The sequence below is a fragment of the Lichenostomus cassidix genome, chromosome 21, assembly GCF_008360975.1.
Source record: "Lichenostomus cassidix isolate B80296 chromosome 21, HeHo_3.0, whole genome shotgun sequence".
NCBI classification, from domain to species: Eukaryota; Metazoa; Chordata; class Aves; order Passeriformes; family Meliphagidae; genus Lichenostomus; species Lichenostomus cassidix.
In genome coordinates this window covers 6,770,000-6,793,666 of record NC_139501.1, presented here as the reverse complement: position 1 = coordinate 6,793,666, position 23,667 = coordinate 6,770,000, and the positions used below count along the sequence as shown (strand labels likewise).

General features: G+C 44.1%; 1 protein-coding gene across 5 annotated transcripts in view; it reads left to right on the top strand.

The window, feature by feature from the left end:
• Positions 1 to 1,347: 1,347 nt before the first annotated feature.
• The window catches only part of TMCO4 (transmembrane and coiled-coil domains 4), a 37,129-nt gene continuing 14,809 nt past the window's right edge, over positions 1,348 to 23,667 (top strand). For 3 of the 5 annotated variants that reach the window (XM_085080067.1, XM_085080070.1, XM_085080068.1), the window contains exons 1-12: positions 1,690 to 2,898; positions 3,166 to 4,658; positions 5,053 to 5,227; positions 9,198 to 9,225; positions 11,064 to 11,196; positions 14,844 to 14,941; positions 15,447 to 15,590; positions 16,075 to 16,194; positions 17,490 to 17,654; positions 18,136 to 18,272; positions 19,746 to 19,830; positions 23,428 to 23,545. In XM_085080067.1, coding sequence (XP_084936193.1) covers positions 4,168 to 4,658; positions 5,053 to 5,227; positions 9,198 to 9,225; positions 11,064 to 11,196; positions 14,844 to 14,941; positions 15,447 to 15,590; positions 16,075 to 16,194; positions 17,490 to 17,654; positions 18,136 to 18,272; positions 19,746 to 19,830; positions 23,428 to 23,545 — 1,694 coding nt within the window. In that variant the 5' untranslated portion in view covers positions 1,690 to 2,898; positions 3,166 to 4,167. The other 2 variants (XM_085080071.1, XM_085080069.1) reach the window with 2 other exon arrangements.

Here is a 23,667-nt window from a genome sequence, read left to right as displayed (position 1 = left end):
CTGAAGTCTTGGAAAACACAGGTCTGTTTTCTGCCAGTAACAGGAGGCTTCAGGGGAAATAAATCCTTTGGGTTTTCTCATCTCTTCAGACAGCAACAGGCTTATTGCAGAGTACCTATGACATTTGCTAATAAGCAACCAGAAAAAAACCTTTCCAGCTTGGAAAACTCAGGTAGTTTTAAACCCAAATACTGTATTATTCCAAATATAAAGACCAGACCAGATATTTAGCTGCTCTGAAAATAATTTCAGAAACCATGGGCAAGTCTCTCAGCTCACAGACAATTTTCTTGTTGAGTTCCCTTCACCAACACCAGTGGGTGACTGGTACTGTGAAGGTTTGTAACAAATGGGTTAATATTGGCCTGAACAGATCACTCACAAGGGATCCCGCCAGCGCATGTGGGTTTTCAGCACTTGGGTGCGAAGAAATGAAAACAGAATGAACATGATCCGTAAAATCTGTTATGTTTCACCCTGCCCATCCAAAAGAGTTGTTTTATTACACTACTTTCTACAGAGAAAAAAAAAAAAAAAAAAAAAAAAGGCCAACAGGAAGGGAAGGGCAGCATACAGGAGTGTGATTTCCAGGAAAGACTGGCCCTCTGAAAGAATCTCTATGGATCCATGCAGTTATGGAGCAGCACCTTCGGAGTCTTCCTTCAGCAGTTCCCTGAAATGTTTTTCAGCCTCGGAGAGCCACTAACACTCAGGTGATTCTGAGTTCACAGATGCTGATGGCAGTCATGAAGCTCTGGAACCTGGTATCTTTTGAACACATTCCCATCTGACAAGACAAGGCCCAATTACAATGTAAAACTTTGAAGCAGCAATTACGTTTATAGAGACAAGGCCAATGGGATTATATTCCGAATCCAAAACATAAAGGATTTGTTTGCACTCAGGTTTAATTAATGCTGGTCATTTTGTTAAGAAAGTTTCAGCTCTGAAGTCCTGTGTCCTGCTTACCTTACCTGGCTAGCTCCTGATTTCAGATAATGACTTGGTAATACATTGCGGCCTGAGAGAGAGGCAATCATAATGAGAAATGGGCCCAGGCAGCATCACTTTATCCCTCACCATCCCCTCAGCCTCCTCCACCCCTCAGCACTCTCCACAGCCCTGAGGTCAGCTCGGCTGCTTGGAGCATGGTGCTGACAAAACCAAGATCCTGGGTTTGATCTCCACTTAAGGAGATGGCCTTGATGATCCCTGTGGGTCCCTTCCAATTCAGACTATTCTGTGATCGCCTCAGCCCTCACCGTCCCCTCAGTCCGCACCGTCCCCTCAGTCCCCTCCATCCCCTCAGCCCAGCGCAGCTCCCACCCTCACTGCGCGCTTGTCTGCGCCACAGGCGCAGCGCCGGCGGGAAGGCCGGGCCGGGCCGGGCAGGAAGGGGCGGGCGCCTGCAGCGGTGCTCTGTTCCCGGTTCGCGGTACGTGGTTCCCAGTTCCCGGTGCTCGGTGTTCGGCCGGGCCGGCGGCAGGTCGGAGCCGGGCCGGGGGGTGGGAGAGGGGCTGTTGGGGCAGCGCCGCGGGCTGGGGGCGAGCGGGCGGGACTCTCCCCTCAGGCCGCTCCCTTGCTCTGAGCGCTGCTTCCCTCCCGTCAGCGTGTCCCGAAGCGCCGCTTTCTGTAAATAAGTGCCTGTGTTGAATCAGCAGAGACTTCAGACTTGTGGTAAAAGTGTGCAGAGGCAGCTGTGGAGGTGTTCGCCCTCACAGCTTTCCCAGCTGAGGTGCTGCCTTCACGCTTTTTTATGTGCTGTTCCCTCTGCGCAGCTTTTCCCATTTCACTGTGAGGACACCTCAGCCGATGCAGTGCAAACTTTAGGATTAACTGAGTTAAGCACGCTCACTTTCGCAACTTCTTAAGCTTTGGGGTTCTCCATGTCCCCATCCTCTTGGGCTCTGACCCCTGTGGCCCATCTGTATGGCATTTATGTGTGCTTGCATTGAAACAGGACTGAATTAACAGCATTCTGTGTTCATACCTCGCATCTATGGATTAAAAGCAGAGGCTGTGGTGCTCCCAGCACCTCTGGAGCCTTGTGCAGATCCCCAAAAAATCTCTTCTGCCCAAATGTTCCTGCAGTCACAGTGTTGTGTGTGATGCATAACCGCAATCGAGCTGTGATATCCCCGCTGTGCCTCACATGGAACGTTTTGGCCAGCCCCGTCTGAATAATTATCTAAAACTGCTTCTCTGAAGTTAATGAGATGCCTCATTAACTTTTGGAGGTTGTGGAGATGATGGCTTAGTCACTTTTGTAATAGTTTAGCACTAACGTGATGCTGCCATGTCTCTGTTTCTTCTTTCAGCTGCAGGAAACACGTGTATCATACAACTTTAGATCCCCAAAGGAATTACCTTTCTGCTTTCCAAACAGGATTGTATGAGCTGCTGTATAAAATACACCATCTCTCAAGAAAACAAAGGGCTTTGTGTGAAAAATGAGAGCTGGAAGTGATAAAAACACTCTCTTTCAAGTGACAGTTCAGATTATGGCAATGCTGTTGATTGCTGAACCACATTGTTAGAGGCAGGCATGAGAATTCCAGTGCCACAAGACATGAATAACTTTCAGAATATGTTTCTAACTCTGAATTCCCTCATCTTGGATTTGTGGCAAAACTTCTCAGTGCAAATTTTCTTTAGTGGAATGCATGTTGCTCTTTTTGTATACTGCATGTCTGAAAATCCAAGCCCATTTTTTCCTACATGCTTATGAGGAAAAAGATACCTGTGTAGAGGGAAGTACATTGATCTGAGCATCTTCAGAGCAAGGTCTTTCAGAAACTTTCTCTGGGTATTTTAGATGCTCAGCACTGGAGTATTTTTTTGCATGCCAAGAGCCACCATGGTGTTGCTCCATTATTGCTCCATATTTTATGTTATTAGGTGTGGCTAGCACAGGTCTTTCTCGTGAGAACATTTTGCTGTGTTTTATAAACAAAGATAAAGTTTGGATGTTTTTGCAAACAGGGTCTTGAGATTTGGGCAGTTCAGGCCTGGCCAATTAGGCCTAGGGGGAGGTTTTTGACTGACCAATCTGGGTGACCTCTGAAAAGTCTATATATATGGAAATCAAAATAATAAAGTGCCTCTTTTCTTGCCTGAGAACCTGGGTTTCTATTTCTCTGCTAGCGGCTCAACAGCGACAATTAGGAAATTAGGTTAAACAGTTGTACTACTCATGGATCTTTTTTAGTTGCTTCGCTTTTCTTATGAGCCTGAGTTAAACAATAAATAAATATGTCAGGGAAAGGGGTTTTATTTTCAGTGCTGTCTCCCATAATGTGTCCAGAGGTGGGCAACATGACAAGTAATTGTAAAATTATTGAAACTTTAGCTTTAGATTATTCCTGGGAAAATTGGTCTGAAAGTCTGGTTGTGTAGGGTTTTTGAGTGGGAAGGCAGGATAGACGCCTTTCCTGGAGGACCATGACGGATGGCATGCAGACAATGAAGTCTTTTTTAAAAGAGCAGCTCCCATTGCATTTCTTTGTTTTAGGGCTCTAAAACTTTCCATAAATGGTGTTTGCATCTCCTGGGAGTCACTTGTAGTGTCCTGGGCTCCTAATTCCTATTTAGCCAGGGTGTGGAAGAAAGCAAACATTTAAATTTGAACTATACAGTGAAATGGGTGTTTTGGGCTCCTTTGAAACTGATTGAATCTTAAAGAAATCAGTAGAAATTCCAAGTGATGGAAGTGAGCTTTGGAGCAGGTTGTTACCCAGTCTGAATTTGAAATGAGCTTTTGTCACCTCTGCCTGAGGTCTGTTTGCTGCTGGCACCATCAGGGGAGCAGCTGGAAGCCCTTCACTGGGCAGTTGCACATCTACACTCTAAAAAGTAATATTTTGGCCCAGCTCAAGCTCTGTGTGTTGCAGGGATCTTATTTTTAGGGGAAAAGCAGTGGCGGGTTATATAGAGGAGGAATATTACAAGCAAAGCACAGCAATGACCATGGGACACAGCAAAATCCTTCTCAGAGGCTGCAGATGGACCCAACTTTCCTAACGCCATCAGTGAAACAAACAGGAGCAATTTGGGCTTAGGATGAGAGAGGCAAATTATTTCCCAGGCAGCTATACTGGTCCCTGCACCAGGTGCAGAGTTTTTATTTTCGTGTTATTTTTGCAGTTAATGTGAGACTGATAGGCCTGAATGGAGCCCAGTCCTTTTGAATCTCAAAAGGGACTTCTTCTTTCGCAGGGTGAAATATTTATTGTCAGCTCATTTTGTGCAAAACGTTTGAGAAATGGTGAATGTTCTTCTGTGTCCTGTTCCTGTGTCTTCTTTGGTCACAGCAGTGTGTTAGGGGAAATTGGCAAGGTGGACCTGGTCAGACCTGATTCAATTCCAGCAGCAAGTGTGGCAGTAAAAACAAAGGCAATTTGTCTCCTCACTTCCTGGTTTCCAACTGGTTGCTGTTGTTTTTTTTCTGCTGCTTTTTCTTCCTTGAACTTGCAGGTGAAAATGGCTGCGGAAGAGAAGTGGAAAGGCTGTGCTTCAAAACGGCACAAGGAGGCTGAAGATGGCGGGGAGAAGGAGCTGTGTGTGCTGCTGGGCCGGCAGCTGGCTGAACCAGGGAGGTTTGCATACGCAGCACTCTGTGGGATATCCCTCGCCTGGCTGTTCCCTGAAAACAAGCAAAGGTACAAGTGGAGCGAGGGCAGGGCAGGTGGGTTTTGGGTGGCAGCTCAGCCAGAGCTGGTATGAGACTCCATGTGGGCTCTTGTGAAGCTGGGGAAGTGGAAGATCCTTTCTCTCTTGCACCTGTAAGACTTTTACAGTTCAGCACAAAATACATCCATTAACACTGCAGACATCAAAGCATGTTCTGAAGGAAGGTCTAGCCCCATTCAGATTGTTTCCTTGCTTATTTAGACAGTTTGTTTAGCAATTCACCTTCTGCTGACTCCTGATGCTTTGATTTTTGTGTGAACCAATGTTTGAAACCAGGGACTGCTCAAAGCTTCCAAAAATACCCATTTGTGGAGCCTTGAAATACCCATTTGTGAAGCCTTAACTGCTTCTATTGCCTTGTAGCTCCTTCAGGACAGAATTCATCGAAGGCTTTGTGAAGTGGCTCGACCTGCCTGATGCTGTCTTACCTGCCATGACAGCCTTTGCTGGTGGCTTAGGAGGTGAGGGCACAGAAACTTTCACTGAGATTTTGCTGAAGGATCCCATCTTGAAAGAAAATCCACTTCTCATTACCCAGGTACGTCCATGTGCTCCCCCCGCTCTTGTTTGCTTTGCAGAAGAGGTTTGTCATGTGTGTCTGTTCGCAGCTGAAGTTGCTGTTTGTGCAGTCAGGGAAATAAAATCAATATTTCTGATAGACATCTATTCATAAGCAGCTGTGGGGGGACTGGCAGTCTATCCATAAAGAGCTCACAGAAGTGATGAACGTGAGGCATGGTCACTGCTGAGTTGTGTCTTTGATGGTTTCACTCTACAGAACAGAGAACTGACTAAGTTTTTACTTTGACTGTGTTAATTGCAGTGGTTTTCATTCGTACATGTGTTGTACAGATTTTAGTGACGCCCTGAATACGATAGGCCTGATTTTCGTTTGTTTAAAGGCCCCTTCACCATATATGTAATACAAACCACCTCCACATACGTGGTCCAAGGAGCACAATTTCCAGTCTTTTTCCCAGAGTGAGCTTTGACCAGAAGGAAATTATTGTGACTTTATTTTCTTTTACTTAGAAAGTGAGACTGGGACTGCTCCATAACATTCTGCTGTAAAAGCTGATGTAAAGATAAAAGACGTGAAGCATTTTGGCCGGATTTGCTTTTGCTGGGGAAGATCTCTCCTGATCCAGCATCATATTATGCCATGCAGGGTGAAGAGGGCTGCTGGTGCCACACAGAACGTGGGCACTGTCACCCTGTGCTGTATCACCTTGCATGCAGCCAGTGCTGTGCTATTGCTTGATTAATGGTTATCACATGCTCACCTTGAGCAAGGGCCCAGCAGAGCAGCAAATGTGAGAACTCAGCTGTGTAAAGGGAGATAAGAGAGCAGTGAACTTCTTTGGTCACCATGACCAGCTCCCATTTCCTCAGCCACCTTTCCTGTCTCCTGTCAATCCATGAAATACCTCAGAGGATCTGCTCCAAACATCTGAATGTTCCAGTGCCCAAGTCCTACAACAGTACAAGGACAGCAACAGAGATCTTAAGCTTAATTAATAATTTAGAGCAGATCTTGTAAAATAAAAGTGGCTCTTTGGAAGCTGTTTGCTCAAATTCCATTCATCCACATTCGTTCTTTCTGCCTTGGTGTGCTTCCTGTGTTGTTTCCCTCATTCTCACTGCCTTAGGGTGGATTCTCTACACTGAGGCAGGCTTTCCTCCATTGCTGCTGAGTTTATTAAGGGTGAAATTTAGCTTGTGCATGCTCCGAGCTTATGTTGCATAAGGGCTCTCTGTGCTTTTACAAAAGTGGCTCTGGATCAGCAGCAGCACACAGGATTTTGCTCTGACCCAGGAGACTGAGAATATCCCCTGGATTCAGGTGGAATACAGAAACCATAGATAACTTTGATCAGTTGAAAGCGAAGATGGGGGATAACTAATATAAATAAATAAAATAAAAATAAAAATAAAAATAAATATAAATATAAATATAAATATAAATATAAATATAAATATAAAACTTTGGCATCAATCTAATGCCACAGCATCATTCCCTTACATAGTCATCTGCATGGGTAAGGTAATTAATTTTGTCTGAGGAAAGACAGAATGAAAGACTTTAGCAAAACCAGGCAGTGGAGGTGTGTCTGGAAAAAAACACTGGTGTTTGGGAAACATCAGTGATAAGCTGAGATCAGTTTTTTCCTTCTGACCTGAAAATAAACAAGCAACATTATTGATCTGTTGCTTTGTGGTGCTTGTGCTCCTTTGTATCCAGATGCTGCTGACGCAGTATTTACTGTTTATTAAGTATCTGCTTTAATTGCTCGACGTGTTCCATGGCAGGGCCTTACTGGCACTAATGCTGCATTTCTGAAGGCCCTTCATCTCAAAGGAGCTGAAGGGATGATCCATGAAGTCAGGAGATTAGATGTGAGCTCACCATTGATTCAATGAACATCTGAGGATTATGGATTGTTATCTTTGTGTTCATTGCAGATGACTAACACAGGCAGATGGTAGTAACTGAATCCTTTAAGAGACAGTAGTCATAGCAGACTGTGGGTGTGGTATGGGAAGGCAATGCAAGGGAAGGCAGTGGTGATAGGTGATAAAGGCAGTGGTGATAGGTGATAAAACATTGAAAATTCTTATTATGAATATAATATGAATATGTTTTTTGCTTTCAGTGTACTTAGAATGCCCATTTTTCGGTGGTTTCCTACACACATTCACTGCAATGGGAATTTGGGGCTCTTTGTTGTTAAGGAAATGGATTTTGAACTTGCATCAACTCAGAAAAAGCTGGCAAAGACTGAATAAAGATTCCCTTCCTTTGTAAATCTTCTCAATCATATGGGTGGTTGTCTTGTCATAGAGTTTTCAGGGAGATTCAAAACGCCAGCTTCAAAATGAGGCTGCAATATAACAACTGCTGCTTAGGGGAGGAAAAGAAACCAGCTGTGAACCAAGCTAATCACTGCTGGTTGTATTCCAGCTGCCTGCATGAGCAGTACGTGCACAGCCTAAACTGGAGAATTTGAGTGCTGGTTGGCACGGATGCCATAAAAACTGTTGTTCCAGTTTATCACCTGCTTACCTGTGTGCACCTCTGACCTTTTGAAATGCACGTGTGTACATGCTCAGGCCAGATTTATTTGGGGTGGCTTGATACAAGGTGCCACAGGCGATGCTGGGCAGACGGGACATGACCTGAGTCACAGCCCCAGCTCCCTTTGCCTCCCTCAGAGAGAGTTTATTGTCCACAAGCCATCACCCTGTTAAGGAGGCTGCTTACGTCAATCCATGGAAAATTGTGGCAACAAGGTCACAAGCTTTACCTTACTAAAGGACTTGAGGCCCTTTGCTTGGTCAGCTTTTTGCTGAAGGCTCCCAGCCCTGCTGGGCCTTGACACTTGGGTGCCAACTCTTCCCCCGGAACTGCAGCCAGAGAGGAGTTGATGGTGCCCATGTAGCTGATCCCAGGGCACTCCCAGTGCTCAGGCTTTGGGAAACCAATTACATCCCCTGCTCTGGGCTGGTGTCTCCAATTCCCACATCCCACCAACCAGCCTGGGGAACAGTCTGCAGTTTCTCTCTCTTCTGGTTGGTTAAGGATGGTTTGTTCTCCGTTCTTCACTTCTGGTGTGTAGAACTCTCAGATTAGAGACGTTTTTATGATACAAATTGGGCTTGGGACCTTACAGGACTAATAATCATAAAGTCTTGGCGGTCTCCTACATCTTTGGCTGCATTTTTGTGTTCCCAGAGGGCTGAAAGGATTCCCTCTAAAATTCTGCTGTGCTGTATTTGTGTGTAGGAGAGGGAAGCAGCTCAGCTGAACTGGTGCTTAATATAGTCACATAGAGAGCTTAGAATTTGTTCAGTGGCAATAAAAGAGGAGAACACAGTTGTAAAAACACAGGCCTCTTTTTCATGGATTTATCCATAGAAACCATCTATTGAATTGATTTGTTTTCCGTTTTTTTTCATGGTAAAGAGCCAACACAGAAGTCAAGTCCCTGACTCTTGACAGATGGCCATAAATTCTGAGTTTTCTAATTCACTTAACCCAAAAGAACTTCATGCCAGTTCAGCCTTAGTGCCTAGAGCTGTGAATTTCCAGAATGCCAAAGAAAATAGGGGCCACTGGTCCATTAGAGGAACATTCAAACCTGTTACTCATGTTGCAAATGGGAGTATACAGACTGTAGGGAGCAGAAGTCGTTAGAGTGGAAGGATTAGAGCCCTGTTTCTCCAAAATTTGAAATCTGCTGTAAGATCAGGATCATAACAAATAACAAAACATATGGGATACCTCAGCATAAAACAAGTATTATGTACTGTCCAGCCTTTGGAGAATTTTGGACTGGTTTTGCTCTGTGCTGCCTCACTGAATTGTACCTTTGCATGCTCTACTTACGAACTGAGCTGCTGCAGTAATTAAATCAGTCTGATGGGTTTTCATGTCTCTATTTTGATCCCTCCAGACCCACATCATCCATTTTAAATTGCATATTCTTTTTTTTTTTCCTCCTCTTTAGGACCTTCTGTCCTTCTCTCTTCGAGATGGTAAGTTTACTTAGCATTTCTTCTTTGTAAAGATAATATAGATGGGTTTACATCTGATACTTTAAAGTGCTTGGAAAGGTACAATCCTATTTCATCTTAGCTTCCTCTCTGGCAAAAGGAGCACACTCCTTCCCTGCATTCCCTTCAGGAAAAACAACTCTTTTATTAGGAACAGTTAATAATACCCACTTAAAATTGAACAGCTCCTCACCTCCTTGTCTTCACACATGGTGCATTGGCAAGCAGATGTAAATGATGGTGGAGTGGGGTGGTTTTTCTCCAATGTTTCCAGGGAAGCAGGTGACCTCTTCCTTTAGGTTGTGAAAATCTCAGCCTAACAAATTTTCTGCTGGTTGCCTAAAAAAGAAAAAAAAAATTCAGGGTATAAATACCAGAGTGTCCTGTGAAGCCCACTATAAATGAATGTGATTTTTCTCATATATTATATTGCACATAAAACAATTCTCTGGGTTGCGATCCATTACGTGGAGTAGTCTGATAAAATTAATGAAATAAAGTCTGTCTACTGAACAGAATGTTCATTTCTAAAAGAAGCCTGGATTCTATCACTACTTGCATTTTTTAAATCTCTGTGTTTTAACATGTTCTCACAGGAAAGAACTCACTGGTTGCTGATTAGCCTGCAGAACAAAACAAGTTTTGTTCTTGCTTTATTTTTAATGGAAAATTGACAAGCCAGTTATTGCAAAACCGCTTATTTTGCGAAGCTGGAATTTAAAAGAAATGTCTTTCCAAGCCTCACTGCTTTCCCGCCAGGCTGGTGAGGAAGGAGCCCAGCAGAGTGTCAGCAGACAGGAAACAAGGAGGCTCCTTACACACCTGCCTGGACTTGCAGGACGTGGCACATTTCGGGAAGGAGTGAAGATAAATCCTGTCCTCATTTCTCAACTAAGCACAAACCTGATGAACAGTGTCATTAAAGGCCATGGAATTAGTTTGGTATCTTGGTAATGATGGTCATAAATAAACAAACTTAATAGATTGCCCAATGCTAGATTTGATGTACGTGCAGCAGATATCACAAACATTCTTTGTAGTTGGGTCTTGCTGGTATCTTTACCCACCCTCAGACAAACAATTGTGTTTTTCAACCCAGACTGCACCAAGAACCCTTTATAAAAGCCAAACATGAGGAAGCAGTAGGTGCTGTTGAGAGAAACACATTAAAAAAACAAGAGTTGGCACAAATAATTAAAAATCTGTTACATTTAAGATGTCTTTTCTTTAAGAACTCCTGCTTATGAGCCCAGGAGCAATCAGTTCTGCTGTCTAGTGTTGTCTGAGTGCACTGTCCACTCCTGCATCTCCAGCAGGGAGTAGAAAAGCAAACATTTGTCCGTGGTGCTGCTGGGGGAGCTGGTGTGTAGCTTTACACTGCAGAGCGCCTCTTGTTGCCACCAAGGTGAGCTGGAGATAAAGTTTCTGCATGGAGGTGCATTTTTACAAAATACCACCTCCTGCACTGCTGCAGTCAGGGTGGGCTGTGTCCAGTTACCAGTATAGACATGTTTGATATTTCCAGTTAGCAGTGGTCCTGCTGCAGCATTTCTCTGTTGAAAAGTTGCCAGCAGGCCTCTGCCACAGAGGATGGAGACCAAAGGATTTGAGATCCTTTTCCTGCCACAGACGCATTACCTGGTATGGAGGCTCTGTTCGCAGGGAAGAAGGATTTTCTGTTTATCAGTCTCTTCTGTTCATGGAAGAGGAAGAGGGCCTGGGGGAAGGAGCTGCTCTGTGACATGTTCCTCGAGTACTCTGCTCACTAACTAATCTGTGTGATCAGAATGACTGATTCCCTGGGCTTTTCTCTCTCCAAGGGTACTACGATGCTCGAGCCAGGGTGTTGATCTGCCGGGTCAGCTGGCTGCTGAGAATCCCCTTGGCAGAGCTGGAAGACCTGGAGGAATCTCTGCTTGAGAACCTGAAGGAACAAAAAGAGGAAGAGTCAGAGTAAGAACATTTGGGTTGATTATGGGATCAAAAAACGCTGGCACTGCTCAAAAGCTTAGCAGTAATTACTTGTGCCTAAGTCCAGTCTCTGATTATTCCTCGCATGGCTCTTACTGTAGTAATTTATGGCTTGATTAGGATTGCAGAGCCCTCACAGCACCGACAAGCAGAAGAGCTCAGCATTCTTAAAATCAGAGCTGAGACCCAGCCTAGCACACTGGTAAAGGCTGTTCTGTAATGAGCTGCCTCCTTTCCTCTTTCCAGTTGCCTCTTAGAGACTGTAGATTTTGCATAAATACATCACAAAGATCTTGTTGTCTCTTGGCCCAATGTCCTTCAGGCAGAACTGCCTCTTGCAGAATGAAGTTCCTAAAAATATCAGGATTAGGCTCTCAGCTGTTCATTTTCTATGGATCTGTCCATCTTTAAGAGACAGCTGGATAACTCCTATTAAAGAGAGATTTCTGAGGGCAGCAGTCTGAATCTTCAGATATGTACAGACCTGACTCATGATCCTGTGTTATAAATATAGGATTAATTCTTGTTATCTATAAGAAATGTAATATCTTTATATTCCTCTCATCAGGCAGAACTTGTGCGATGGTTTAGCAATATTTAAGGCAGTAAACATGTCCATAGTGGACTTTCAAGGAAAATATTTTCATCTGTCAACTCAGCAAACAGTTTATGATATCACCCTGAATGCTAATAAAGGCTTCAATCGACACCTGTGCCATGGTTCAGCTCAGATCTTACCATGGAGTCCAGCTCCATCTTACCATGGGTATCTTTCAGTTGCAGCTGCATTTAAATAACACTTAACGTTATAGCACACTGTAAAAAGGGAAAGTCAAAATTATCTCAAAGATCGTGGACTGCTAAACATTTGGCATGCAGGTGCAACAGTTGGTATTAATGGGGACAGTTTTGCAGTGGTTTGTGGAAACAAACTTAGTGGTGGGGTTTTGAGCTGTGTCTGTGAAAGAACAGCATGGCTTTCAGACCCTGCTGCAGCCCAGTGAGGTTCCTGTGTGTCTGCTGTGGAGAGAGCCAGAGATTTCCATCTTGTCCTTTGCCCAAATCATGGAGTAGACATTTGAGCAGCCATGGAAGTAGATATTAGATAAAAGGATATTAGATAAAAGGAGAAAAGAAAAATCCTTATGGTGAGGGGAACCCCAGACCGCAGTGTGAACACATTGTTACTGCTGTGCTAAAACAAGGCTGAGATTTGTGGAGAATTGATGACCCTTTCTTTGGTTTGAAGTCAGGAGTCAATGGGGAAAGGAAGCAAAATACAAACCTGTCACCACCTTGACCTCACAGATTTTGGACGCTGGGAACACCAACATGTGCTTAGGGTACTTCCAGCTTTGACCAGCAAGAGGTTTTGGAACAGAAGCAATCAGCCAGGGTTTTGGCAGCTCCTGCACAGGTGTTTTTACTGATCTTTGTTAACAGGAGGCTTTGCTCCTGCCTTTGCTGCTGTGGATATGTTGGATTGAGGCCCAGAACCTGCAAGATTAAATGTACAATCCTCTATAGAATAATGCTCCAACTGCTTAAATCCATGTTACTTGCACCAAACATGTTCTGCTCTGCTGGTGAGAACCTTTCTTTTGTACACAGTTCTGAAAGAAACTGGAAAATATCAAAACATTTGCTTGCTAATGTGTGCTCCTGCCACTTTTCCTTATTGGAAAATGACCCGAAATTCTCCACAACAATGTCTCTGAACATAATTTGTCATTCAGACAAGAAACTGCCTATCTGAGCTCACTGAGGGTGGAGAAATACCAGAAGTAGCAGTTAATTACCACAGTGGATAAAAGCAGTCTGGTAATCCAGAGATAATGGTAATGGAGGAGCCATTAGGAAGCAGCTGCTGGCTGCTTCCAGAAGGGAAGCAGTGACAGGCAAAACTTCTCCTTTTATTTACTGCATCATCAGGCAGGATTTAGCTGCCATTCTCTTTCTCCCCACATATCTCAAACTGCTCATTATTCCAACTGACTCCAGGTGAGACATGTTCCAGCTCTCTTGTCATTATTGTCAGCCTGAGACACAGTGCAGTGCCTGTAAAAGCTGATGAACCTCACATAGAACAGAAATTGCTGGGTATTGCCAGCTTAGGTATGAACAGCCCGACTGCACCACTTGTGTAAACTTGTGACTAAGCCCCAAAGTAGAGCATTTTGAAACGATGACAGGAAACGGCCTCAAGCTGCACCAGAGGAGGTTCAGGTTCAATCAGAAGGAGTTTCTTCATGGAAACGGTTGTCAGACATTAGAAGGGGCTGCCCAGGATGGTGGTGGAGTCCCCATCCCTGGAGGTGTCCAAGGAAGGCCTGGACATGGCACTCAGTGCTCTGGGCTGGGTGACAAGGTGGGGATTGGGCACAGCTTGGACTCAATAGTCCTGGAGATCTTTTCCAACCTCAATGATTCCATGATTCTCTGATGGCCTAACACTGCTTTGTCTGTGGGGCTGTAGAAAGCAGCTGTGGTTGTACAGAAACTGGACAGGTGGTGTTATCTCCAGACACCACGTTTGCAGCTGCATAAGGTACTGAACAATGGTTTTTTGGAGGGTCTCTGTAGAGAGAAAGTCTCCGTGATGTGCAGGTCTGTGGGAGTTCTGCCAGTCAGTGCAGTGACTCAGGGATTTCACCCACTGAGCTCCATTCTCCTCCTGCTGCGCCTCACAAAGCTGCATATTGTTTGGGACTCGTGTAAAATTGTCTTAATCAAAATTACAGTGTGCTTAGAGGGTTCCAAGAAGGATTAGGCAATTATATGGATAATGAAAATCCAAAATTAGGCTAGGATTAACAGGAAAAATATCCAAGTTTGGAAGCAAGATAAACTGTCACATTTCAAGGCCTGGATTAACTGCTGTGTAAGGAGGCCAGAAGCAACCTTCCTCTGGAAACAGCTTATTCCAGAATCCTCTGTTTCTCCCTCTTTCCTCTGAAATTGAAGCACTTCTTGTAAGAGAGAGCGCAAAGACACTAGAGAGAAGTCGAAAGTAGTGGCTAATAAGTGGTATTTGTTCCTTTTAGGTTTATTTACCTCTTTCTGATAAGCTTGTTAAAATACAGCTTAAATGCACACAGACAAATGAACTGATGACTGTGTTTAATTCCTATTATATTATTATATTGTGATGTGCAATTAGCAGCTCGAAGTAAACACTGCTGTTGGAAAATGGTTTAATTGCATCTCTGTTTGTTAGCACAAATTACTCCTATTCCCTTTTATTTGAGACACTCTTCCCTGTTTCTCCTTAGCTTTCTTGTGGTGTTTTAGGGCACTTAGGCAGCATGTAGTTAATGAAATGCTTTTGACTTCTTGTTTTTGTTTTTTTTACAAGCTTCAGCCCTATTAGGAATGGTTTTCTGAGTAAGTAATATCTGTTGGCTTTTGTCAGCAATTAAATCGTTTCAGTTTAAATCTGTGGTCCATTTAATCCATTCAATTTAAATCTCTAAATCCATGCTCATAAATCTCAGTGTGCTGTCACAGTCCACACCTGCATGTTCCTTTTTACTGTTCCTGGGAGGGAAATTACACAGAGGAGAATAAAAGCAGATTCTGACACAGCATTGTTATTTTCCCTTAGTTTTGTACTTCTAATCCCCCCACAGAACTGCAGAAGTCTCAAGAAAAAAGAAGGAAAGAAGGAAGAAGCTGAAGAGATACCTGCTGATCGGCCTGGCAACTGTTGGGGGTGGAACAGTGATTGGTGAGGCTGCCCTTGACATTTTAGGAACAAAGCATCAGGGGCAGGGAGGGGTCTGACTCCAAGAAAAGTATTTTCAGCCCCACAAAAATAAACATGAAAGAATTAGCTGGAAAAGTTATTCCAGTGTAGCTTCACTACTGGGGGAATTATTGAACTGAGGTTGTCACCCTTAAAAACGTGTTCTTTGCTCTCATGCTATAAGAGCATCAGATCTTCAACTCTGAAATCAAAGGTGTGAGATTAGATCAATGTTTCCTGAGTACAGGTCACCCCAGACAACCACACTGTCTTCCTTTACCTTTGAAATTATTCTTCATTTTTACTGAAGTCAGTCAAATAATCTGGGCAGAGATTCAGGGCCTGGGGAGGATCTCAGGAAGCCCCTTTATTGGGCATGCAAAAAGCTCTTCCAGCAGCACTAGCAGCACCCTGCCAGCACAGGGAAGTGCCTGCCTGGGGTTTGTAAGGGATAACAGTTTGGTTTTAACCCTTGTTGCATCCTCAGGTCTGACAGGAGGCCTGGCTGCCCCTCTGGTTGCTGCAGGAGCTGCCACAATCATCGGGAGTGCTGGAGCAGCTGCTTTAGGATCCACTGCTGGGATTGCTGTCATGGCATCCCTTTTTGGAGCCGCAGGAGCTGGTCTTACTGGTAAGAGAGTGAGCACACCATTCTCAGCCACTGAGGCACGGGATCACATCTGCAAATGCACAGTTAATGACTCTGCTGAGCTCTGCAGAGCGAGGGAAGTGATTTGAGGTGTAATCTGTGAGATTTTTATGTCTGCTGATTAAGGTACTGTGGAGCCCCTGGTGACCAAACTGGGAAAGAATATTTGGTGTGTGGTTAATGAAAGTAATGAAGGCTTGCTGCTTTGGGTTAGAAAGATGCTGCCATGGAGAACAGCAGCTGTTACACCAAAAAAACCCTTCTGTTGGGTTCCCTCAGATCACACAAGCTCAGAAGGATCCTTACCAAACTATAAATAATGCATGGACTGACTGAGGGTTTTGGAAAGGAAAAAAAACCTCTCTTCAGGTTACCCAATTAATTTCTTAATGAACTCCTACTGTCAGCAGAGTGTGTCCTTTCTGTGCCATCTCTGAGCCGTGTGTTTCTGCCTGGCTGTATGTAGGATACAAGATGAAGAAACGTGTGGGAGCCATAGAAGAGTTTGAATTCCTCCCACTTACTGAAGGGAAGCAGCTCCACATCACCATAGCAATCACTGGATGGCTGTGCACTGGCAAATATGGTAAGAACATGATGAGGAAACGGAGAGTGGCTGTGTCCCACTCCAGGCTGTGTTTGTGCTCACAAAGCACCATGTCTGCCCCACATTTCCATGGCCTGGTGACTAAACCATGTCAATTCGCACCATAAGACTTTGCAACCCAATCTGCAGTCCCAGGCAAACAGAGAAAAAAAAAGAGGGCATTAAGTTGGTGGTGATAGCAGGATTGGGAGCAGCTGTAGCAGGATTGTTTCTGTTGGGAACTGTTGCATGGTTTTTCCAGAAAAGGTCTGTCTGGGAGATGATTGCTAGCACTAGTACCAAGTGTCTCTGAGACCTTATGTTTATCCTCCAGGAATTAACAGAAAATAGTGTGGTTTTGCTCTCTATCTGCCAGCTAATGAGGTGTATTGGCAAGAAAGTTCTGTCAAGTAAATCCTGTTAAGCACAGCACTCTGAGGTAACTTACAGGGGAAGTCTTGAAAGGTTTGTAGTGCTTTATTTTGCAGTGTAGCTTGTCATAAAAAATATGTCACCTGTCTGCTGATGTGCTCAGCAATCTGACTGAACAGCTGCCAGTTTATTGAGAAGCACCATCATTAACTCTGGATATCATTAATGCAGAAGGATGTCTCTGCCCTGTCACTTGCCAGGCTGCCGTTTGCTGTCACAGGGAGGTTCTTTTCACTTTGCAGAGCTGTGCTTTGGCTTCTCTCTTTGTCTGTGTGCCAGAGGTCCAGATCCTCAGGGCTGGAGGGCTCCCAGGCACGGTTAGAGAGGCAAATGTGGCTCTCCAGGAACCTTTTTGTGTCTGTTTGCCCTTAAAAGGGAGTTGCAGATGATCCACATTCTTCTTCCATAACTAGCAATCTGCTAGAATGTTTTAAAGAGCAAAACTAGGGTTGTCATCCATTTTGCTCCTTACAGCAGTGTCTGTCTATGGACACACCCCTTCAAACAGAGGGACTGAGGACAGGAATTTTCTGGACTTTGCCACCTTGTGGTTTTGGCAGTAGCTGCCAATCCACGTGTCCCCAAATATGACAGTCTGTTGTGGTGGTCTCATGTCACTTTGATCAGCAGCTGCCTCAACCTGCCCTATATTGTTTGGGGAAGGAAGGGTGTGGGAAGGCTTTTAATTAATTAATTAAGATGACAATTCTGCTTTGCCCTTCAGTATTGATCTGTCATTAATAGCACTGCTAGAATATTCCAGTGTCCTGCAGGTTCTGTTCCAATCCTCTGCTGGGCTCCTCTTGCCAGGAGTCAGCCATTGTGTTCTCTAAACATGAATTCCATCTTTGCACCCCTGCCAGGGAGCTTCACAGCCCCGTGGAGCAGCTTGCTGCACTCAAGGGAGCAGTACTGCCTGGCTTGGGAATCCAGGTACTTGATGGAGCTTGGCAATGCCTTGGATTCCTTGCTGAATGGTTTTGTGAACATGATGGCTCAAGAAGCCTTAAAATTCACTGTCTTGTCAGGTAAGAACCTAAATCGTACCAGATCTCTTTGAGTGGCTCTTGTGCGGTTTCACTGTTAAAGGAGCTTTCCTAAAGAGAAAATGTTTTGGAGTCAGCAGTGGTGGAACTGCCCAGCAGAAGTGACCTGAGAACCTTCTCTGCCATATCTGTAATTTGGCTGTGCTTTCCTGGACTGCTGAGCCACTGTGTCATTGCATCATTCTGGTAAAGTTATACCTGGAAATGCCTTCTTTCACGTGTGACTGTTCATTTCTCCATGTTATTACATCATTTATTGCTATACAGAAACCTCCCAATATGCAGGTTGCACTCATCCCCGTGTGCCAGAACATCAGATTATTTCTTATCTTTAGGCCAGCAAAGCATTTCTCAGCACAGCTCTTGGGAAAGAAGAGCTGGAAATGACAAAAGCTCCTAGGCTTAGCTTTTCAGTGAACTATCTTGATTTCGATGTTTTCTAAGAAAGCTCTGTGTGTTGCAGGGATTGTGACAGCCTTGACTTGGCCAGCGTCACTCCTGACTGTTGCCAGTGTCATTGACAACCCCTGGGGAGTGTGTCTGCATCGCTCTGCTGAAGTGGGCAAACACCTTGCACACATCCTGCTCAGCCGACAACAGGTAACAGGGCAGAATTATCCAGGAATAATAGCTGGGAGGGAATTGGCCCAGGTGAAGTTTTATAGTCATGCTAGTTACGTGGCATCTTTCTACGGAGACAAAAATTAATAAATTAAAAACTCGGAGTGCTGCATGAGGGTAACCAGCAGATATCTGGCTCAATGGGGAAAAGGAGGATGTCCCAAGTGGATCAGAGAAATCCTGCTGAGATTTGTTCCATTTAACCTAAAGCTTTTCTAAATGAGCAAAGAAGAGATCCAGGCCGTAAATGACCAGTGGCTTGACCATGTCAGAACACAGCCAGGCCCACTCACCTAGTGGAAGTCAGAGAGCCAGAAGTGAGGATGGGTGAAAAGGAAAGGAGAATACAGAGTGTTAAAAATATTTATTAATCATTAATAGGCACCAGCAAAACAACCTGAGAGAAAAGTAGGTGGCAGGCAATGCCCAATGAGCTGTGGCATTGCCCACAGAGAAGGGGAATGGGCTGATACCTGACAGAGATGACAGAAGTCTCTCTGGAAGGACTTGAAAAAAGACATTTCTGCCCCCCAAGAGCCTCTCATCGTTTGCTGTGCCAGTGCTGGTTTTTGCTGGCCACGTGTTTGTCTCACACCAGTCACTGTTGTTTGTAGAGGAGCCTGAGGGGAGCTGTGGCCCCTGAGCTGTGTGTCCGAGCAATGTGGAACAACAGAGGAGGAACAAACTTAATTTCTCATAAAAATCCAATCCTAGAAAACCCAATAAACTTTATTTCATATGGGCCCTTTGTTTTGCTCGGGGGCATTTGTTCCTGCCTGTTAAGCATTTGCTGTTGTGAAAACACACATTCCAGCATACTGGAAAGTCTAAAACTAGTTAATGTGATGTCTGGTGTGTCCATCACACACCTGCTTCCCTGGATATTACAAAGACCATTTTTCATTGGTGTTGGGATTAGGCTCCCTTTGATCTTACAGAAAATCTTATTAGGCTATTCAAAATAAAAGCTTAAAGCTTGAAAGCCACATCATATTTTATAAGCATCGCATGGTGCTGCTGTCACTCAGCCTGAAATCTGGAATTGGTCAGTATTTTTGTATTACAGCTTCTTCTTCTTCTGTTTAGTCAAACATTTCTAGGAAAATTTTGTACCTTGAATAAGGTTTTAATTTGGAAATATCAAACCAAGGACAGCATCTGTTTTGGTTCTGTTTGAAACATCCACTTTGTTGTAAATTCTGATCATCAGATTTTTTCAGTTGATTTTTCTGAAGATCAAAACATGCAAAATACTTGCTTATGTAGAATTCTCCATATTGAACTGGGCATAACTTTGAGGATGCCTTTGAAACCAACCAAATTGCTCCAGTATTGCAGAGGTGGTGCACAAGCAGCTGCTCTGTGTCTCAGGCTCTCGGGGATCCTAAGCCCAGTCTCTCTTTCCAGAGAAAACACCATTTGATGGCATTTTTTCCTTTCCTTCTTTCTTAGGGCCAGAGACCTGTCACACTGATTGGCTTCAGCCTGGGTGCCAGAGTCATTTACTTCTGCCTGCAGGAAATGGCTCAAGAAAAAGGTATAATTCACCTTCTAACCTTTTTTTCTTTTATTATCCTTACTCCTGGTAGAGAAGCTTTTCTTCCAAGAGGAAGAACAGAGCTTGGCTCTTTAAGGATGAGGACAACAACTCAAAAAAGTGAGGTTTAAATGCCTTTGGAGTCAAATTCTGCTGTCATTTCCTCCAGTCCAGCAGATTAAATCCACTGTCTCACTCAAGGGGCTTCAGTGGGTCACTTTGGTCTGTGAACATCAACGTGACATTTGTGATCAGTCTGGAGCTGCCCACACACTGCCTGATCCTGGCAGAGGATGTTTTGCCTTTCTTGGGAGCTCTCTGCAGCTCTTGTATCTGATTCCCTGAGTCCTGCCTTCCATTTAAGTCATTGAAATGCCACTGTCGTCTGCTATTTTCATGGTAATTTTCCCCCAAAGTCAAGTATAAAACCATCTGTCAATTTTTTGCCCATTGTGGTTCTGTTTATTAATAGATTCTATTTTTAATTTAAAAAAAATAAAATCATTATGATTAGTTGATGGAAATTGTATCTTGGAGTTGAGTCAGCAGTGAGTGTGTGCAGCCTGCCTTCCCCCCACGTAGCACTTTAACTCATTAACTATTTAGCTTCACAATAAATCATAAATAAGGAATTTTATAAAGAAAAGTGTCCAGTAAAGTCCAAGAAGGTGCGAACAGAGTCAAGTGAGGATGGAGAAGGTCAGTATTGACAGCTGTGTGCCAGAAGTTCACTTCTGATTTAAGATGGAAGTCCTCAAATACAGGAATCCTGTTCTCAAAATAAATCAAATCCAGAATGATCGTGATGGAGTTACACTGGAGCCAGCACCGAGATCCTAATCTGGTCCTAGATCTATACTTTCTGTGTCCTGAGAATGCCAGGGGCTGAGGTATTTCCAGGTTTTTATTTCAGTTTGCAGTCTGGAATAACACAAGCCTCTTGCTTAGGGAGGAAATCCTTAGGGGTCTGGAAGGTTGGCTGCCACTCCAAAGAAATCCAAGCCTCATGGTGATGTATCAGAGCAGCTCCCACCATACTCTGATTTTTCAGTTCCTTAATTGAATTCTGAAAGCTGAGCTGTTTGTGAGATGAAAAGCAGCATGTTCAGCACAGATTGCCAAGTGTTCTTCACAGGCACATTCCACAGCAAGCCACAGAAGGAATGGAGCTGGGACCTGGGACAGCTGAGACTGATTTGGGTTTGGACTTGGATGTCTCACACGAAAGGAGCACACGGCCTTGTCATGCAGGGCACTGTATCCAGATGGCAGTGGCATTTCTGAGGACAAACAGCTAATGATAGATTGGCCAGTGAAACACCATGGCAGGGACTCAGGCTCTGTTCAAATGCTTCTCTGCAAAGCAATGGAATACTTTGGGATACTTCATCATGTATGACTTTGGGAGCCAGAGCTCAGTAGGTTTCCAGAAAATGACTTTATGGCAGAAGCTGGAGTGAATGAGCCATTGGAGACACGTTCCTGCGTGGGAAGATCAATGCTCTGATTTCTTCATAGTGATTCCCATGCATTTGAGTAAATAATTAGCAATTAGCAAACTAAAGCAAATTGATAATGCCTGTTACCACCAGAGCCTGAAGCTTGAAACCCAGCTGTATATGACAGGAGTGAGGTGTCACACACTGGGTATTTGGTACTGATCACAGCTTGTGTGACCAGTATCCCCCTGGGCTGTGATCCCTGCTGTGCTCAGGTGTTGGGAATAGTGCTGCCAGCTCTGCCCTGGAAAAGCTGTACACAGCCAGAGGTGAATCCCAGCCCTGATCTTCCTCCAGTCAGGACCAATGTGCTGAGGTACTTTCCCAGTGAGTTGCATCCCAAAGGCACAGCAAAGCCCATCTCCTAGGATTGGTTATGGCCTCTGGGACAGCTTCTTTCTTCCACACCTTTTCTGGAGAAATCATCTTAATCAGATTTTAATTTTGGCCTGTCATTCTCACTCTGTTCCCACCTGCTTGGACGTAATTGGAAATTTTCCTTTATAAAACTCCTTATTCATTAGCCACTCACTATGAGGCTAAATGGTTAATGAATTAATTTTGTTCCACTGCTTGTGCACACTTTATTGTTCTTCATCATCCAAAAGATTTACAAACTGTGAAATACATTTCATTTATCTTGAGCCTCAGCAGCTCTGCAGGCCCGTGATCTGTTCCCAGGTCTCTATCCTGTCAAAGAAATCATTCAAAGAAAATTTTTTCAGCCATGGCTAAACATTTTTTGTTCTGAGCAAGAAATAAGCTGGACAAAGGACTGGAGAAACAAAAGCTTCCAACACCTTGCCCAGATATTCAGACTCCTGATAAATTAGCTGTTTGTTTATTCAGTTGGCTCACATCGTGGCCGTGGAATTTAGAACCTTGGTCGGAATGAGCTTCCCGTTAGCAAGGCTCTGGGTGTCCTTTTGATTGCCCAGGATTATGGGAACAGAGCTTTATTGCTCACAGATTACACTCACAAAATTGAATTGCTCTTTGCTCTTTTTGATTGGTGCAAATTTTGCTCTGCAATAAGAAATAATTCCAGGAGAGCTCATTTGGATTTGTCAGGCATGGGGATTTACACCTCAGAGAAGGATGCAGGCACTGCAGGCAGCTCCAATCCTTTACTGCTATCAGGGAAAGGAAACTGAGTGACATTTGAAAAGTCTACCCGGGCAGCACCTCTCCCTCAAATGTTTGGTTTAGCTCAGGTCTGTGGAACCTGGTCTCCCACAGGTGCAGAGTATGGATTTGGAATGTTATGCTCATGAGCCTTCCATTTAAATGCTGTGGCATCAGAGGCTTCATCTCTCTTTACAAAGATTTATAGAGGATACTGATATATTGTTCAGGAGTTTAGGAAAATAGCAGAGTGTCCAATATTTCTAATTCCATCATTATTTCTCCTGAAATTGCCTGGCTGCAGCTGTCTGATAAGTTAGGAAAATTTATTATGCTTAAAAGTCAACATTGCTGTTGAGCAAATCAGGCCTTGGGCATTCAGGTTACAGCACAAGGAAATCAAACCAGTCTGATAGATCTTCACTATCTGTGAATTGGCAAGTGCCTCCATTGTTGCTACTTCCAAATCAATATTAAGAATTTGGGATTTTCTCTTGCATGGTCAGGTCATGTTTTTCATAGAATCAGCTGTGGAAGAGTTCCTCAAGCTTCATGTATAGCAACATTTGCTTACCCTGTAGGATCTCAGACCCTTTCACCTCTTTCAAAGCTATGTGCAAATCCACATCAGTGAGGCTGCAGAAAGACCTTTCCAGAGGTTTCCAAACCTTTCCAGAGGTTTGCTGCTTGAACAGCATCTTTCTGGGCAGAGGCCAGGCCACTTTTCCCTCCTTCCATCAGCCTGGTCCTTTGCACTGTCTGAGGATCTCAATTTTTCACTTTTACTAATTCGAGGTGAACTGTGGACACTCAACATGTACGCAAAGTTGTATTTATGATCCTCCTTTCCATTGTTTCTGTCTTTCAAATTGAAGCCACCAAAATCATGATTTTTCTGTAGTGCACATCTTCATATAAGAATATTTTCTGATCCATCGTCTAAACCTGAGCTGTTCTGCTTTCACCTTGACAGACTCACAAGGAATCATTGAAGATGTTGTCTTACTGGGAGCTCCAGTGGAAGGAGAAGTCAAGCACTGGAAAGCTCTCACCAAAGTGGTGTCAGGGAGGATCGTTAACGGGTACTGCAGGTCAGTGTGTGCTCAGAGCCTGGCCTCGGTAGCCTGGAAATGGTTTGGGGTATTCATCCCTTTGATGCACTTAGTAGATGAGTAACTGTTCAGTGATGAGGATATGGATTCAGCAGTGCCAG